Raw genomic sequence first — 18150 nt, forward strand, 5'->3', positions numbered from 1 at the left:
ATGGGGTGGAGCGCCATCCTGCATAACCATCATACATTCCAGCAGGTGTTTATCAGCCAGGCTGGGGATGATGCGATTCTGTAACATATCAGCGTACTTCTCACCCGCAGCAGTTAAAAAACCAGAATCACGCATTTCCTCGAAGAAAAAAGGCCCGATAATGGTAGATGTGATAAATCCAACCCATACTGTGACTTTCTCGCCTTGCAATGGAGTTTCCATGACAGTTCTAGGATTTTCAGTAGCCCAAATTCTGCAGTTGTGGGTGTTGACAGACCCTTGGAGCGTGAAATGAGCTTCATTGGTCTCCAACACGTTACTCAACCAATCGTCATTTTTTGAAATGACCACACCGCAAATGCCCTCCACTTCAGTAAATCACCAGGTAACAGCTCATGATGCTGATGGATTTTGTACAGATAGCATCGGAGGGTACGCCTCAGTGCCAACCAAACAGTAGTGTATGGAATGCCGGTGCAACATGCGACTGCACGACCACAGACTTCCCCGTGCATAGACGAACCCACTACAGTCTCCATTTTTTCCTGAACTGTCTCAGCAGCATTATGCCTTGTGCTTGGTCAGCCACTATGGGGTCTATCATTTAAGCAACCCATGGCTTTGAACTTCAAAATCATTCTCGCCACAGCTGCATTTGTCAAAGGACCTTTACCCGTTCGAATTCCCTTCCTATGGCGATAGGATCATAATGCTGAACTAGCACATTCCCCATTCTGATAATACAGCTTCACTAAAAGCGCCTTTTCAGGTAACGTCAACACGCTGCGACTGTTGGCGCATCTGATTCTCTCTCTCATTACAGCTCCTTTTATACACGAGTATCATGCACAGTCACTGACGTTTTGCTGTCCAGCGTCATCATCGAACATTTTGTGAACTCCCCCCCCCTATAAAACCCCATGTCATTCCAAGCATGCGTGTCAATTTTTACCTCTCTATCTACATTATTCCGTGGTTTATTAAGTTTTCAAATTTATAGTGACTTTTTGATCACTCGGTATAACAGCTCCCTCAATACAAAATTAATCCTAGGCTTCAAAATTATTTTTAACCATGATCACTTTCCTCACATACATACACATCCTACTTGTATGAAGGCTTTGACATGGCTGACTCACTAATCCACGCCAAACGATCTCTAGACACCAATCAGTCCCTTCTAGAACTATGGGGGATCTGCATCAGAGATGCCACTGTGCTGCAGCAAAGAAGCATAGGGGTAGATCCAATCCACCAAGTATTGGATGGAGATCTGTACCCTTACACATTGCTGGTGTTTCTCTACCATGGATTTAAAAGTGAATACTATCAGTTGCAAGTGGTTCCAGAGGACCAACTGAAGACAGCTTTCTTATTACCCTGGGGCCATTACCAGTATCAGAGAATGCTGTTCAGGTTGAAGAGTGTTCATGCCGTCTGGGCTGAAGAATGCTTATCATGTTTTAGCCTTTGATGGATGGAATATTGGAGGGGCTGAAGCCTTAAATGATGACATAACTGTGTTCTCCAGGAACAGGGAAGAACATAGAGAATGTTTGAGAGAAATATTTAAGAGGTTGTGGGCTGAATATCCGACCTTGAGTATGGAGACATGTAATTTTGCATTGGAGAAGTTACTTAGGATATGTGATTAGTGAATATTGGGTAAGAACAAATCCGAGCCGGGTATAGAGAGAGCAAGATTTTCCAGTGCTAAAGATGACAAAAAAACTATAATCATTCTTGGGTCTTTCAAACTTTGGGAGGAAGTTCACAAAGGGGTTATCTGACACAGTGCGACCATTCACATAACTAGTGAAAAGGGGCATGAAATATGTGTGGTCAGAGGAGTATCAGGGTACATCTGAAGAGCTTAAAAGATGTTTTGACATTGAATACAGTGTTGGTGTTCCTGGATTTTCAGAGGGAGTGTACAGTCATCGGAGATGATTGACATGTATGTGTAAGGACTGTTTAACAAGACTCCAGTGGAGAATCATTTCGTAGTAATGATGATCAGGCATTTCTCTCAGTGTGTCAAATGATACCAATGCCAAACCAGAAAGCAGTTACGTCACACAGGCAATGGTCAGTAGGTGGATACTGAATTTTTGAATACTGGAAACAATGATTACGGATTAGGGGAAGAGCTTCATGTCAGACTTAATGAATGATGTCATTTGTTACATGTGAAGAAATTAAGAAACAGTCCATTTCACCTTCAGTTGAATGGAAGGAAGAATTAGGTTCACTGGATGATTGGGAGAATGTCGAGTTGCTATGTGAACTCTGATAACAATGATTGGGACAAGTGTCTTTCATTTGTAGTGTGTGCATACAATTCAGAGATCCACACTAGTACAGTGTTGTCACTGGATGAGGTAATGTATGGAAAAAATGCCATCACCATTTGATACATTGTTACAGGGACAGCAGTTTAATGTGTGATGCACGATGCAGCCATAATTACAGTAAGTGTTGAAAATGGTTTACGTGTGCCTCAATGTAAGCGTGTATGCACCATAGCATGTTCTGTCTCACACATTCACATCGGCCAGGCTGCATCCGAACAGTGTCAAAGGTAGCATGAATATGCTGCTCCAGTGTCTCCACATCTGGAACACATACACGATACTTCTGACATGGCCCCATAACCAGAAATCTAATGGATTACGATCCAGTGAAATAGCACGCCCCCTCATCCCACCCATCAACCAGGGAAGACAAGATTGATACGTATCCGGACGTTAACAGTGATATGTGCTGGAGCACCATCATGTAACAGCCACATAACACTTAAAATTATCAATGCCACTTCTTCCAGCAGGGGAGGCCAAGTTACCTGCATGAAACAAGTTCCGGTCTGTTAGGTGACATGGAAGGAAGAATGATCCCAAAATACGGTTGCCAATTATCCCAGCCAATTGCGGCTGCACCGATGCTTATGACTCCCTGTCACCATATCGTGGGGGCTCTGCATACTATGCCACAAATGACATAATGAAAGCTGAAGATACCACTCTGGGTAAAGGTGGCCTCATCTGCGAATAGGATGGAGAATACATATTCCAGAACTGTGATTGCCTGGTGAAGAAACCAGTGACAAAACTGCTACCAATGTTGAAAGTCTGTCACTAGTAAGCCCTGCACATGCTTTAAATGATAATGGTAGTAACAGTTGTCATGGAAAATGTTCCATACAGTCATCTGGCTTACCCTGTGCTGGCAGGTCAACTGCCTGATACTGATACGGCAGTCACTTTCCACAGTGCTAATCACATTTCCCTCCAAGTCTGGTGTCCGAACACTTCAGGTATGTCCTTCATGATTTCCTGCTTCCTGAAATGATCCTGTCTCAGACAAATGATGAAACACTGTTGCAAACATTAAATGCCATGGTTATTGTTGGCAGGAATAGGTCTCCTGATACAACCTTGCTGCCTGCCACCCTTTGCCATTTGCCTTTCCACAAGTAAAAACCCTGTCAGCAAGCTCTCATTTCGAATATAGAACCATTGTGCACAATGCTGTATCACATCCACTACAAGGTGAGTCAGCAAGAGAAGTGAATCGGACACAACATTACCAACTGCAATGGCAGGAGAGGGTGCTAGGGCATGAGAAAGAGTACAACTCTCTGGGAGGAAACCATGCATACTGTAACTGTGGTTACATGGTGCAGCACATATTAGCTTGTATGATTGAATAAATTGTCTCTAGCATGGAAACCATTCACTTTCAGACGTAAGTTTATTACATCTCTTTGGTCCGTATCCTCTCATTGATCACGCTGTAGGGTTTGCACATGGTGGAAACAATTATTCTGTATAGCAATATTTTAATGAACTAATATAAAAATATATGTTACAGTTGCTCAAAGGAAGAGTAATGATTTTACTTTCATAAATATCACATTCATGAAACAAAAAGAAATTTAGTGCAGTATTAGTGCAAAAAAGCATGAATAAATTTTAATACTTTGTAAATATAATACCGATAAAATTTGTTCAAAAAGAGAATGTAATGTATTTTGAAAATATAGCTTTGAAAACAAGGGAGATATGATTTTGCAACCTGCTTATGGGGTCATGTTGATGCCAGTGGTACTAGGCAGGGTACAGCAACAGCTGATGCAAGAAAGCCTAACAATGCATACAAAAGTAAGTGGGAAATAATATTTTAACTGTAGCAGGTGTTTCGTATAACAGCTGCCCAACATAAAACTCATCATTCTGTTTTCATAAATCACAGTCAGAAACAAACAAACAGTTTATGCTGGGGTCATATTGTTTTGGTTGGCAGGAGAGCCAACACTGTGCTACTAGAGGAGGCCGAAAGGCACATGTTTTAGCTCACGCATGTTGGCGTGAGGTCTGGAACAGAACAAGGAAATTAGAATTTAGAAAAACGGATGTAGCTGGTGGAATACTTAACTTTAATCCGTTAATGAAGAACGTTGGTCTTGCCGGTACATGATTCACAATATCAATGGTAACTGATAATGGCGCCTTGCTAGGTCGTAGCAAATGACGTAGCTGAAGGCTATGTTAAACTATCGTATCGGCAAATGAGAGCATATTTTGTCAGTGAACCATCACTAGCAAAGTCGGTTGTACAACTGGGTCGAGTGCTAGGAAGTCTCTCTAGACCTGCGCTTGGTCTGCAATCATTGATAGTAGCGACACGCGGGTCCGACGTATACTAACGGACCGCGGCTGATTTAAAGGCTACCACCTAGCAAGTGTGGTGTCTGGCGGTGACACCACACATATTGACCCCTGTGGTACTCATTGTCAGTGCAAAAACCAAGAATAAATTTTTAAATTTGTAAATATAAAAATGAATGGAATATCTTTGGATGCAACTGACTCATGGGAGAATTTCTTATATTTCGAAAATAAAAGTTTTGAAAACAAGGGATATATGTATTTCCAATGTGTTTATGGGGTCACATTCACCCCATTGGTACTAGGAGTGCTGGACACATCAAACATGGTCTACATTTCACAAAAAAATTGAACATGGTCTATGTTTGACACACACATGTCAAACAAAACTGCACATTGCCTAGTATTTGACAAAACTAGTGCTGTTTGACAGATTGTTTGTTAGTTTACAGAGGCTTTGTGCTTTCCCATGAAGCAGCTAACACATCTGAGGCAGACTGTCATACTGGGCCTGACAGCTCGAGTGCCGTACTCACTGCTTTGAGAGGTGCCTTGCGAGTGCGGTGGCATTGGCGAGGTCCTGGAGCACGCCCTTGACCTGCTGCTTGTCACTGTCGCTTGCCTCATTGGTGAGGTAGTGGTGGTACTCTGGCGTAAACAGCGGCACGTTCAGCCACTCTGACACCTGCTTCTCATGCTCCAACAACTTCTGCGCCAACCTGGCACCCTTCTGCAGCCCTGTGTGCACCTCCTCCTCCAGCTCGGCATCACTCACGTCCAAGTCGTCTGCAACACAACACGTCAGAGCGTACCACATATGGCCCCACTGTTTCCTTTTGCAGAGTTCACAGACAAATATGCAGGGTTTTGTAATCAGTGTCAAGCTCACTAAAAACCTTCCCAGATCACCTTAAAAATTAATTAAAAAGCTAAAATACTAAAATCACCGATGTTCGACGTTGCTGCAGCAACTTTCCTTGAGGCACAGACTTATTAGCTGGGGAGTGAGGGCCACAGTGTACTGGGTTTCTAAAGGGATCATAAGACTACATTTGTGACCTGGTGCAAATACACTGCCCGACAAAAGAGTGAATCATCCAGAAGACACTGTCAGTTGTCAATGTAACTTTGTACACGTACTCTGTAACTGATTAGAGTTTCTGTTGCCTGTGGCAATTAAAAAGGCCACAAGAGAGCATTAGTGTAATTCATGTTTAGTACTGCCAGGCCTGGTAGAATATATAAGGGGCATGAACAGCGTTGGATGTTGAGTGATTACTGTGAGGGAAAAAGAGATGCCATATTCCCAAATGAGACAACACTGTCGGCACCTGACAGAGTTCAAAGAGCGCCTCATTGTGGGTCTCCATTTGGTCAGCTGGGCGAATTATGCAATATGCAGATTTGTGGGATGTCCTGATGAGACACTGGCCCGGTAAAGGATGGCAGGAATATTTGTGCTCAAGGTTCCAGTCGACCATGTCCGAACACTGCAAGGAAGGGTCACTGAATTGTGCACCGAGCACATCTCAAATCCTGTGCCTGCCATCCAAGACAAAGTTAAGACATCCCTACAACATTCTGTGTCATCCAACACCACTGGTCAGAGTTAGCTGCAGATGACCAAAGGAATGCCTACCAATGTGTAAACTCAACTATACAGATGACTATGTCTAGAGTATTGCTGTGACCAAGAAACATGAACTTCTAATGAACGGTGTTGCAAGGTATTCAGTGAAGAACTGTGTTTCTTCTTTACTTCAGACAATCAGTTTTGTCGAGTATCGTGGCAAACTGAGGAAAGGTCCCATTTTTTAAATGTTTTGGAGAGGAACAGCAGTATTGCTCTCGGAGTCATAATGTGGGAAGGCACGGGATGTGCCTTCAGATCATAGATGGTAGTGACAGAGTATGTGACTGTACAATGTTACGTGATGGACATCCTTCATCCTAATGGGTACCTCTCATGTGACAGTATCCTGTTGCCATTTTCAACAGGATAATGACTCTCCACTTGTGGCATGTGTCTCTGTGTGCTGCTAAGGTACTCTCATGGCCCATAAGCACCCCAGATTTGACCTTGATAGAATATACATGGGAAAACATCCTTCCCAGTGCCAATATCCAGAATATCAAGTATCGATTATGTCAGTTGCAAGTCTGCTTGCTTCAAGAGAGGATACAACAACTTTATGTCACCATTCTCAACAGAATGAGTGCATGCATCCAGGCCATAGGGGGTGCAATGTCATGTTAATAAGTAGAAGAGTTCCTAGATAACAGAATGCAGCATATCATTCTCAATGGAGAGAAGTCTTCCGAAGTAAGAGTGATTTCAGGTGTGCCGCAGGGGAGTGTCGTAGGACTGTTGCTATTCACAATATACATAAATGACCTTGTGGATAACATCGGAAGTTCACTGAGGCTTTTTGCGGATGATACTGTAGTATATCGAGAGGTTGTAACAATGGAAAATCGTACTGAAATGCAGGAGGATCTGCAAAGAATTGATGCATGGTGCAGGGAAAGGCAATTGAGTCTCAATGTAAACAAGTGTGATGTGCTGCGAATACATAGAAAGAAAGATCCTTTATCATTTAGCTACAATATAGCAGGTCAGCAACTGGAAGCAGTTAATTCCATAAATTATCTGGGAGTAGGCATTAGGAGTGATTTAAATTGGAATGATCATATAAAGTTGATCGTCGGTAAAGCAGATGCCAGACAGATTCATTGGAAGAATCCTAAGGAAATGCAATCTGAAAACAAAGGAAGTAGGTTACAGTACACTTGTTCACCCACTGCTTGAATACTGCTCAGCAGTGTGGGACCCATACCAGATAGGGTTGATAGAAAAGATAGAGAAGACCCAATGGAGAGCAGCGCCCTTCATTACAGGATCATTTAGTAATCGCGAAAGCGTTACGGAGATGATAGATAAACTCTAGTGGAAGACTCTGCAGGAGAGACGCTCAGTAGCTCAGTACGGGCTTTTGTTGAAGTTTCAAGAACATACCTTCACCGAGGAGTCAAGCAGTATATTGCTCCCTCCTACGTATATCTTGCAAAGAGACCATGAGGATAAAATCAGAGAGATTAGAGCCCACACAGAGGCATACCGACAATCTTTCTTTCCACGGACAATACGAGACTGGAATAGAAGGGAGAACCGATAGAGGTGCTCAAAGTACCCTCTGCCACATGCCGTCAGGTGGCTTGCAGAGTATGGATGTAAATGTAGATGTGGACTCATAGTGCAAGTTCTTTGACAATTTGACTATTTTCTAATCACTGAGATAACGTCACATATCCTCTCAAGTTTCAAATGTTTCCTGCTCCCCTTCTGCATGGTTCACTTTGCTTTTGTCATGTAGTGTATTTCAGTTGGCACAGTAAGTATACTGAAAAAACAGATGCGGTGGCAATGGGATCCCTGGTCACAATTCTAGTAGCGGTGGACATCTTCATGTAAGCACTTGAATGAAATGCCTCAAGCTCCACATTGTCCTCTCCACTACATTGGCTGTGATACGTGAATGATAACTTCATCTTTTGGCCACATGGGAAAGCAAAGCTGCATTAAACTCCATCAGAATATTAACAGCTTATGATAGAACAGGATTATAATGGTTCAATTCCGCTCCTAGATGTGGACGGCTATAGAAACCCCAATGGAAAACTCAGACATAAAGTCTACCGAAAACTTATCCACACCAACCAACACCTGTAAGCCAAATCCCACCATCAGCTGATTCGGAAGCCTTCCAGTCTACACATGCTAACTGCCAGAGTCGACCACATCAGTGACAAAAACAGCATCGAGCAGGAATTGAAAAAGTTGTATACAATACAACTGAGCCAACGGATAAAACAGCAAAATATAACAAGATCTACAAAATTCAGCAAGAAAACAGAGACAGAAAATTAAATGAAGGAGAAGCACCTGGTGATGCACATACCTTCCAACAATGGCATCATTGGCCTATCTTGTTTGAACCTACAAATACCACTGGGTGTCAATAGCTACAATATAATATATAAAAGTGTGAATTTGTGTGCAAGTAATGAAAATTTGACTTTCAGCATTCGTTTGTTGCAGACTGGGTGATTTATACAGGGTGATTCAAAAAGAATACCACAACTTTAGGAATTTAAAACTCTGCAACGACAAAAGGCAGAGCTAAGCACTATCTGTCGGCGAATTAAGGGAGCTATAAAGTTTCATTTAGTTGTACATTTGTTCGCTTGAGGCGCTGTTGACTAGGCGTCAGCGTCAGTTGATGCTAAGATGGCGACCGCTCAACAGAAAGCTTTTTGTGTTATTGAGTACGGCAGAAGTGAATCGACGACAGTTGTTCAGCGTGCATTTCGAACAAAGTATGGTGTTAAACCTCCTGATAGGTGGTGTATTAAACGTTGGTATACACAGTTTACAGAGAATGGGTGTTTGTGCAAAGGGAAAAGTTCTGGACGGCCGAGAACGAGTGATGAAAATGTAACACGCATCCAGCAAGCATTTGTTCACAGACCAGGAAAATCGACTCGCAGAGAGCTGCAAATTCCACAATCAACTGTATGGAGAGTCCTACGAAAAAGGTTAGTTATGAAACCTCAACATCAACTACCTGAAGCGATGGATCGGCCGCCAGGCAGCCCGTGACAGAGCACTTCATCACTGGCCTCCAAGAAGCCCTGATCTTACCCCTGCGATTTTTTCTTATGGGGGTATGCTAAGGATATGGTGTTTCAGCCACCTCTCCCAGCCACCATTGATGATTTGAAATGAGAAATAACAGCAGCTATCCAAACTGTTACGCCTGATATGCTACAGAGAGTGTGGAACAAGTTGGAGTATCGGGTTAATATTGCTCGAGTGTCTGGAGGGGGCCATATTGAACATCTCTGAACTTGTTTTTGAGTGAAAAAAAACCTTTTTAAATACTATTTGTAATGATGTATAACAGAAGGTTATATTATGTTTCCTTCATTAAATACACATTTTTAAGTTGTGGTATTCTTTTTGAATCACCCTGTATAATTTGTGAGTTGTAAGTGTATTTATACAGAACTTATGCTACGACTCCTAATTACATATATATTTTTTAGTTTTGTATTTTTTACATAAAATTGATAAAAAATCAAATCAAGCACATTGTTTACTAATAATTTGTATGTTATTACTCTCTGATTTGCTTATAATCAATATCTGAGCTATAAATTCTCCCGAATAAATCATCCAGTTTTTCCGAAGTCGTAATCATTTATTTGTCTATATACTATGTACATCACATACACAGATTTCTGTCCCATTTAGATATTTTCTTCTTGATGTGTCTTCTTTTTTTATCTTAGGGAGTGTACAGAAATGAAAGAAGTGGAGGCTCCAAATGGCCAAGTGTTTAGAAGCAATAGCATTTTTGGCATAGGACTGGTGAGGCCCTGGGCAGTGGCTGATGTAGTGGAAGGAATGCAGAACGATAGTGTGAAGAATGTGGGTCACTTTCCTAAGTGGAAGCTATTTTCATTTTCAACTAGCTGTTACCTGTTGCTGTGCCCACGTATGAGTTCTTCTGTTATGGTGAGTGACCGTGAGTTAAGTAAGCTAATGTACGTGCAATAACTTCAGCTGCCCCTGCATACCTGCCTATTTGGGTTAGGCATAGTTAATGATGTGCTCACCACTATTCCCCCTACATACAGAGGGGCATGGGCAGGAGCATGCATCTGTGAATTGTGCTATGGAAGTTATGTCCAAGTATGGATTAAACATACTCAATATTGTATAAGCATTGTATTCATTGCTTTGAATCATATCACATGGCACGTATCAGCTAATAAAAGCATTTACACATACATGACGAAGTTCAAAAGTCAGAGAGTCGATATTTTCCTCAATTAGCGCAATTTACTTCAAATTAATAAGTAGCTCACACTACACACTACTTGACCAATTTTCATGGGGTTTTGCACGTAACTTCAGTATAGCTTTGGGCACCATACAGGCTTCATTTCATCAGTCAGATCACAGAATAAAAGATATGCAAACATATCATAAAAATGTATGTATGCAGATATGTACTACACCCTAAAGTTGTTTTTGTTTTTGCTCAGGTTTACAAGCTACCTCCTTAAGAACTTCTACCAAAATTGATTCAGTGGGCTACTGACAATAAATTTCAATGTCATGCACGATGTGGCAGTTTTTCACGCATATCAGTGCTTATGACGTGACGTATCCTGAACTATGTGTCATACAATGAATTAATTTTGCAGGTACATTCCGTGGTGTAAGTGATTACTGTCTGCAAAATGGGTCATGAATACAAGTAGTAATAAAGAAGTAATAAATTAAAATGTCATGTTTCATGAAGAAGTTACACTGCATGAAGAGCGAAAATGTAGTAAACTATAAACTTTTGTCCTTTCATCATTTTGTAGCGAGTGTCAGTGAGAAAAAGTCTTGTAAAGGTTTAAAATTATGTGTAAAGTTCGTTGCAGATCATCAAGCGTTCTCATTCTGAAATACTGGTACTGGATGAACAAAATCTGGATATTCGGATGTGCTGACTTAATGCTCCTTTTTCATCTGCCACACCACCCTTCCGATAGGTAAATGATATGTGTACCAAGTTTGGTTGAAATTGATCCAGAGTAGGGCTGTCAGATTTCAGTGAGGGAAAAATAGGAACACATTTATGACATTTTTTCAAATAATTATATTTACTGCACATTTTCTTCATAATACACTCAGTACAAAGAAGAGGAGTACTTTTCAGTTGAGTGTGCAATTCTCAACACTTTTTCATTAGAGAATACCGTCTTATAAAAATCACTGCCATTTTCACCATAACTGAAATAACTGTACAATTCATTTTTTATTAGATCAACTGAACAACTGTTTTGCTCATCCCTCCATTTAATGCTCATAACGGAGAAAACTCTCTCTGTGAAAGCATTTTAAGTAAATATACTCAAAACAAATGTAACTAAAACACGGCACAATTCTGATGTACCAACCATTTCTATGATGTATTTCCATCTCTGTGATATTGCATTCGAATGCTTATTTCCTTCTCTCCAAAACAACTCAGAAACCATAGTGACCTCAAAATACATATTATCTGCTCTAAGAAAATCAAAAATACAAAGTGATTCGGCTAATTTCAAAATATTTTGAAATTAAGGTTTTTTTCAGGTGATACACAGTCCATTAACGACAAAAATAATCAATCCATTTATTTCAACATTTCAGACAAACTTATATTCTTCCAGTTGTGTTTGTTTTTCACCTGGGGTCAGGTCCTCCAATTTATCTAGCAACTGTTGCACCTTATAACCAAAAACCAGATCATTTATCCTATCTCCCAACTCCATTTTTATTTTCTCCATCTCACGGTATACTCTACAAATTGACAGTTCATTTTTTTCCTAATTTGAGTACACCCTTCAAGAAAATGTTAGTTACATTCATGGAAAGTTGTAGATATAATTCCACTAAAATAAGTTGTTTTCCTGAACCAGACACACCTATAAAGTTGTTTTTACTGAAGCCACAGCAGAAAAGTATGATATAATTGCAGGACGATTTTCCAACAATCTTTCTATGGCAGGCTTTAAGCTTAACCACCTTGTAGGCACTTGCCTCAACAAAGTGTTGTATTCTATATCAACAAATTGACAGAGATCTTTCAACTGAGATTCCCCTTTTAGCTGAATTTGAGAAATAGTTAAAAGTCTTAATTATTAACATTTCATTATCTATTGACACATAGCATTCATGACAGATTTACAGCAACTATGGATTATATGTGCACAGCAATTTGAGTTTGCTATACCACGATTTTCCTTTTTTTAAGTGAACATAAACAGAATTTTTTCCCAGTAGTTTGTATTGTCTGCAGTAAAACTTGAAACATGGGGCAAACTCAACTTGTGTTTTGGAATTCTTTTCAAGATCTGCTCAAACATTGCAAATGCAGATTCACTAGAACCCTCATAGAGATCTAGATTTTTATTTATTTATTTATTACATATTCCATGGATCTGTAGTGTGATGAATCACAAGGATGTGAAACGAGTCATGACTACATAACACAGAAATAATACATGTATATAAAATGACAAAAATGCGCCATAAAATGATGGGTAAGCTTGACAGTTAAAATCAAATCAAAGGTATAGCTCAAGTAACATGAAACAATTACTGGAAAAGAAAATATAGTACATTCTCCAACTTAAACAGTTAAGATGAGGTATAGCAAATCACATTAAAAGAAAGTTTTAGCAATATAAAAATGGTTCAAATGGCTCTGAGCACTATGGGACTCAACAGCTATGGTCATCAGTCCCCTAGAACTTAGAACTACTTAAACCTAACTAACCTAAGGACATCACACAACACCCAGTCATCACGAGGCAAAGAAAATCCCTGACCCCGCCGGGAATCGAACCCGGGAACCTGGGCGCGGGCAGCGCGAATGCTACCGCACGACCACGAGCTGCGGACTAGCAATATAAATACCAATGGCAATACAATTTACAAAAAAACAATCATTGCCTTATCTGCAGGCACTCATCAAGAGAGTAGAAGGAATTTCCCATTAGGTATCCTCTTAATATACATTTAAAAGTAGGTAAGACATTAGCATGAACTTTAATAACTGAACGAAGAAAGTTTAAAATTTTTGTGGCAGAATAATGAACACCTTTTTTGCACATGACTTAAATGTTTCAGATCCCTATGTAAATCATTTTTTTACCTAGTACTATGATCATGACATTGAGTACTAGTTTTTAAAAGAGACAAGTTATCAGAAACAAAAATGATCAAGAAAAGTATGTATCGAGAGGAGACTGTTAATATTAGTAACTTATGGGATTTCTGCAAGAATATCTAGGATGAACACTGCTCATGATTCTCACAGCTCTCTTCTGTGCAGTAAATATGTTTTTGGCTAAAGGCCAGTTACCCCAAAATATTATTCCATATGACATGATAGAATGAAAACAGCCAAAGCAGGCAGCTTTGACAGCATCCACGTCACCAATGAGATTGACTACACGCAGAGCATAACTTGCCACACTGAGCCTTCTATGTAGGTCTACGAAATGTACAGACCAGTTCAACGTGCCAACAATTAGAATGCCCAAGAACTTAGATGATTCACAACGTAGTATATTTAGTTTAGCACAGTTTAAGTGGCATAATTAATTTTCTTGCCCGAGGTGTATGATATTGCGTAAACTGAGTTTTTTTTTTTCAATATTTAGAGTTAGTCCACGGCACTTACACCAGTGTAGGATGTCAACAAGTACAGCATTATATTTATTTTCTAGGTCATTGTTAGTTCGACTTTCAGGCAGAACAGTGGTATCATCAGCAAAAAGAGCAAATTTACACTCCGTGTCTGTACAAAGTGGGAGATCATTGATGAAGGTAAGGAAAAACAAAGGTCCCAAAACGAATATCCTTGAGGCACTCCACACTTTAATGTGTCCCAATCAGATGAGATGGGACTATAATTGGCACCATTAATTATCACCTGTTTTCTGTTTGTAGGTATGATTCAATCCACCTACCAATGCTACTTCTCAAGCCATAAGAATTAGCCTTCTGTAAGAGAAGTCACAGAAAATTCCAATAGGCGACATTTTATAATTTATTGACTCCAAAATTTCATTTGTGAGAGTAAAAATAGCCCGCTCAGTTGATCTACCTTTTTGGAAACCAAACTGGTCTCTGTTGAGTATGGTGTGGATGTTCAGATGTTCTACAATTCTTTTAGACATTAGCTTCTGCAATACTTCTGCAGTTCCAAGATGGCGCCGGGTAGAAGTGTACAAATTGTTGATCCTTCAGTTCCAACTAATTTTGACCGTAATAAGTGCAAAATATGTTAAAAAAGAGTTATATGAGGTATTCTGTGTATTAACTGTAATTACTTGAACCACGAAAAATGCGTCAAAGTTAACCTGAAATACTTTAACAGTGAAGATCAGTGGACATGCCGCCAATGCATTATACTTGCTACGGAATCCAAAGTAAACAATACTCTAAAAACGCAGGATCCCATACTTACGTCGTTGAAACAAGAAATAATGGCCCTCAGCCTCAAGCATGAAAGCCTATTGGTGAAGTATCAAGAACTATTTGTGAAGTGTAATGAACTTGAACTGGCAGTAACCAATAAACACACGAACAATTAACTCGCTATCTGTAACCCGAACGTAAATATAGGTAACAAAAACTGGAGTTTGACGGAACAGCGTACTACGAAAAATAGTCAAGCCGTAAATAATGTTCAGAATGCGATGCTGAATCCGAACAGAAATTGTGTGTTCTCTAGCGCGACGTGTGATCGTAGCCCTGTACAATTTGCATGTAAACAAACTGCACGGTAAACAAAGCTAATATGATGGTAGGCGTACGTGAAATGGATCCAGAAAGTGATTATAGAATTGTAACTTCTGATAACCACCTGGTGCAAGATGCTAGCAAGGTCAATTTACAGTCTAACGTTGCACAAGATCTTATGCAAAAATTAACCCAAAGTGAACAATCTGCCACACAGTGTATGAGTAATCCGCTAGTGAACATAATTCCTCAAGCACCAATATATGTGCAGGACAAAACCGAAAGAAATTCCAGAACGTTACATAGCAAGAAAATCATGGATAAAATGAAAGTACTAATATTAAGTGACAGTCATGGAAGAGGCAGTGCTCAAATACTGCAAGACAAACTAGGGTCCTCATACCAGGTAAAAAGCATAGTAAAACCTGGCGCTTCACTAAAAGAGGTGGCAAAAAACGCAGAAAATTTGACAAGAAGCTTCAGTACACGTCATACTTTGATTGTAATGGGGGGGGGGGGGGGGGAGGGGGTTCTAACAACACAGACAAACTTCGTGATCTAATGATGAAACATGTGGTTGAACCATTGGAACCAATACTCGCTCTAAGTCACAAAATGAATATCATTACACATCCTATACGCAGGACATATGAAGTTCATAATTTAAATAGTAAAATTAATACTGCAAACCTCCACCTGATACAAGCACTGCATTTAGCAAAACGTGCATACAAAAAAAGAATTGCTGTGAACTTTGAAATAGAGAGACTAGCCAGAAACCACTTCACAACACATGGTTTCCATCTAAACAAATGTGCCAAGGAAATTATCTGCAATAGGCTGGCCTTCCTGACAACTAAGGGAGACAATAAGAAACCAAAAGTCAGAAACCATAAACAGTTGCTTATAACCAATTGGATAAAGACAAACAAGATTGTAAATAAAAAGAGTAATAGTGGCCATACTGTGCAAACTACACTAGACAAATGGGTCACAGGACGAAACACAAACCCCCTGACCCCTCAAAAAGGTCAGGAACCTGAAAGGATCAATAATGTGGTGGTGAACATTCTTGAGACAGCCTTCCAAAATGACAATGTGATGCCTCAGCAGTGTGATGTGCATGTGGATAGTTTTCAGGACCAGCTGGTAGATCAGCTACCAAGGACAACTAACAGAACCACCACAACTGCTCTGAAGTCAACATATCTGGAATACAGCACAATTTAAACTAAAGGTCAGTGACACAGTAAATATGACTTTGAGCCCCCTAAGGAAACCCCACTCAGACCTGAAAATCTATTATCACAATGTCCAATCCTTAAGCAGCAAAACTGATGACTGAAGCATTTTGCTGACCAGTGAAGTCAGTGATATCTCAGTAGTATGCCTAGCAGAGCACTGGCTCTGCACTGACTTACTTAAGTTAATCTCACTACCAAATTTCAAATTGAGTGAACACTACTCCAGATCAAATGATGGATATGGTGGGGTTGCCATCTTCATGAAACAACATGTAGAATTTAGTCCACTGCCTACCGTAAAGGAAATAGGGACAAGACCTTTGAATGTGCAGCCATAAAGCTTACAGATCTAAATGTAATTGTAGCTACAATTCACCATCCCCCTTCCGGTAGTATTAATGATTTTCTGTTACAAATGGACTTGTTTCTATCCAAAATAAGTCACTGCAAACAGGATGTAAGTATATGTGGTGACTAATATAGACTTTTTCACCCACAACAGAAACAGGGAGACATTGATTAACATTGCAAAAACTCATAATCTGGATGGCCTTGTAAATGAGCCCACTAGAATAACACCCACATCCAAGACAGCTCTAGATCAAATTTTTGCAAATAGAAATAAACTTAATCCAACACTAGAAGGATACAATGCAGGATTCAGTGACCACCAAGGTGTCATTCTAAAGGTCAATGTTAGCAAAGATACCTCAAACCCAGTCCCACCTAAAACTTTACAAAGGTTTTTCACTCAAGATAACTTGAACAAGCTAAATTCCCTCCTTAGTAAAGAAAAGTGGGCAGAGGAGTACCCAGCCAATGATGTCAACATGAAATTCAACATATTTCTTGACACAATGATCCACCACTTTGAAGAGACTTTTCCACAAAAACCAGTAAGAATAAATAATAATAAGAGAAACAAGACTTGGATTACACCAGCTATAAAAATCTCTTGCAAACATAAAAGAATACTCAACATGATATGTGTTGGAATTGTGTGAACAATATATTTCGCGTGTGACAGCTCAAAGTGCACTGTGTAAAACAGACCTCTTTGGCATTGTCTAACACTCTTTGCGTGCGCTAATTATTCTGTTGTGTTCGCTGTAAATTTTTTTTGTTCTTGAATGTGCAAGTATAGTTATTAGTAAAATGTCCTTTTTTCTCCTTAATACTTATTCAGCTGCGCAAATTCCAATAGGTTATGGGCCCAGGCTGCATTTGGAATAAGTATATCAATAAAATAGTAGGGAGAAAGTATTGGAAAAGTTCCAATTTACGTGAAGTGCGAGTTATCCTTACAAGACGATCGCAATTATTTTTTCCGCATTATTTTTCGGTGTTCTTTACGGCAATAAAAAGCAAGTTACCGTTAAGAATGAGTGCGGTACAAATACCACAGACTGAAAGACCTATAGGTCGCGAAAACTATGCAACTTGGAAGTTCGCAGTAGAAGCGTATTTACGTTTAGACGACCTATGGGACGTGGTAAATGGGACAATGAAATCCACAGATCAGAATTATTCAAGTAAGGGTAGGAAAGCAAAATCAAAACTGATATTACTGATTGATTCGGTGAATTATGTTCACGTTGAAAAAGCTGCTACAGCGAAAGAAGTCTGGGACAATTTATGAAGTGCATTCGAGGATGGTGGTCTTACGAGAAAAGTAGGATTATTACGCGAGTTAATTACCACTCGTCTGGACAAATGTAAGAGTGTAGACGAATACGTTAACAAAATAATAACCGCGTCGAACCGAGTAAGAAACATCAGATTCGAGATCGCTGACGAATGGATAGGAATATTGCTGTTGGCAGGACTGCCCGAAAGGTATGCACCTATGATTATGGGACTTGAAAGCTCGGGTATACCAATCACA

At 39.9% G+C, this 18150-nt stretch overlaps 1 protein-coding gene across 1 annotated transcript in view; it reads right to left on the reverse strand.

The window, feature by feature from the left end:
- The window catches only part of LOC126425159 (peroxidase-like), a 208856-nt gene that overhangs the window by 134123 nt on the left and 56583 nt on the right, over positions 1-18150 (reverse strand). Inside the window, exon 3 of the mRNA XM_050088109.1 lies at positions 5204-5453. Coding sequence (XP_049944066.1) covers positions 5204-5453 — 250 coding nt within the window. The remainder of the gene's footprint in view (positions 1-5203; positions 5454-18150) is intronic.

This window comes from Schistocerca serialis, chromosome 10 (genome assembly GCF_023864345.2).
Source record: "Schistocerca serialis cubense isolate TAMUIC-IGC-003099 chromosome 10, iqSchSeri2.2, whole genome shotgun sequence".
In the NCBI taxonomy this organism is placed as follows: Eukaryota; Metazoa; Arthropoda; class Insecta; order Orthoptera; family Acrididae; genus Schistocerca; species Schistocerca serialis.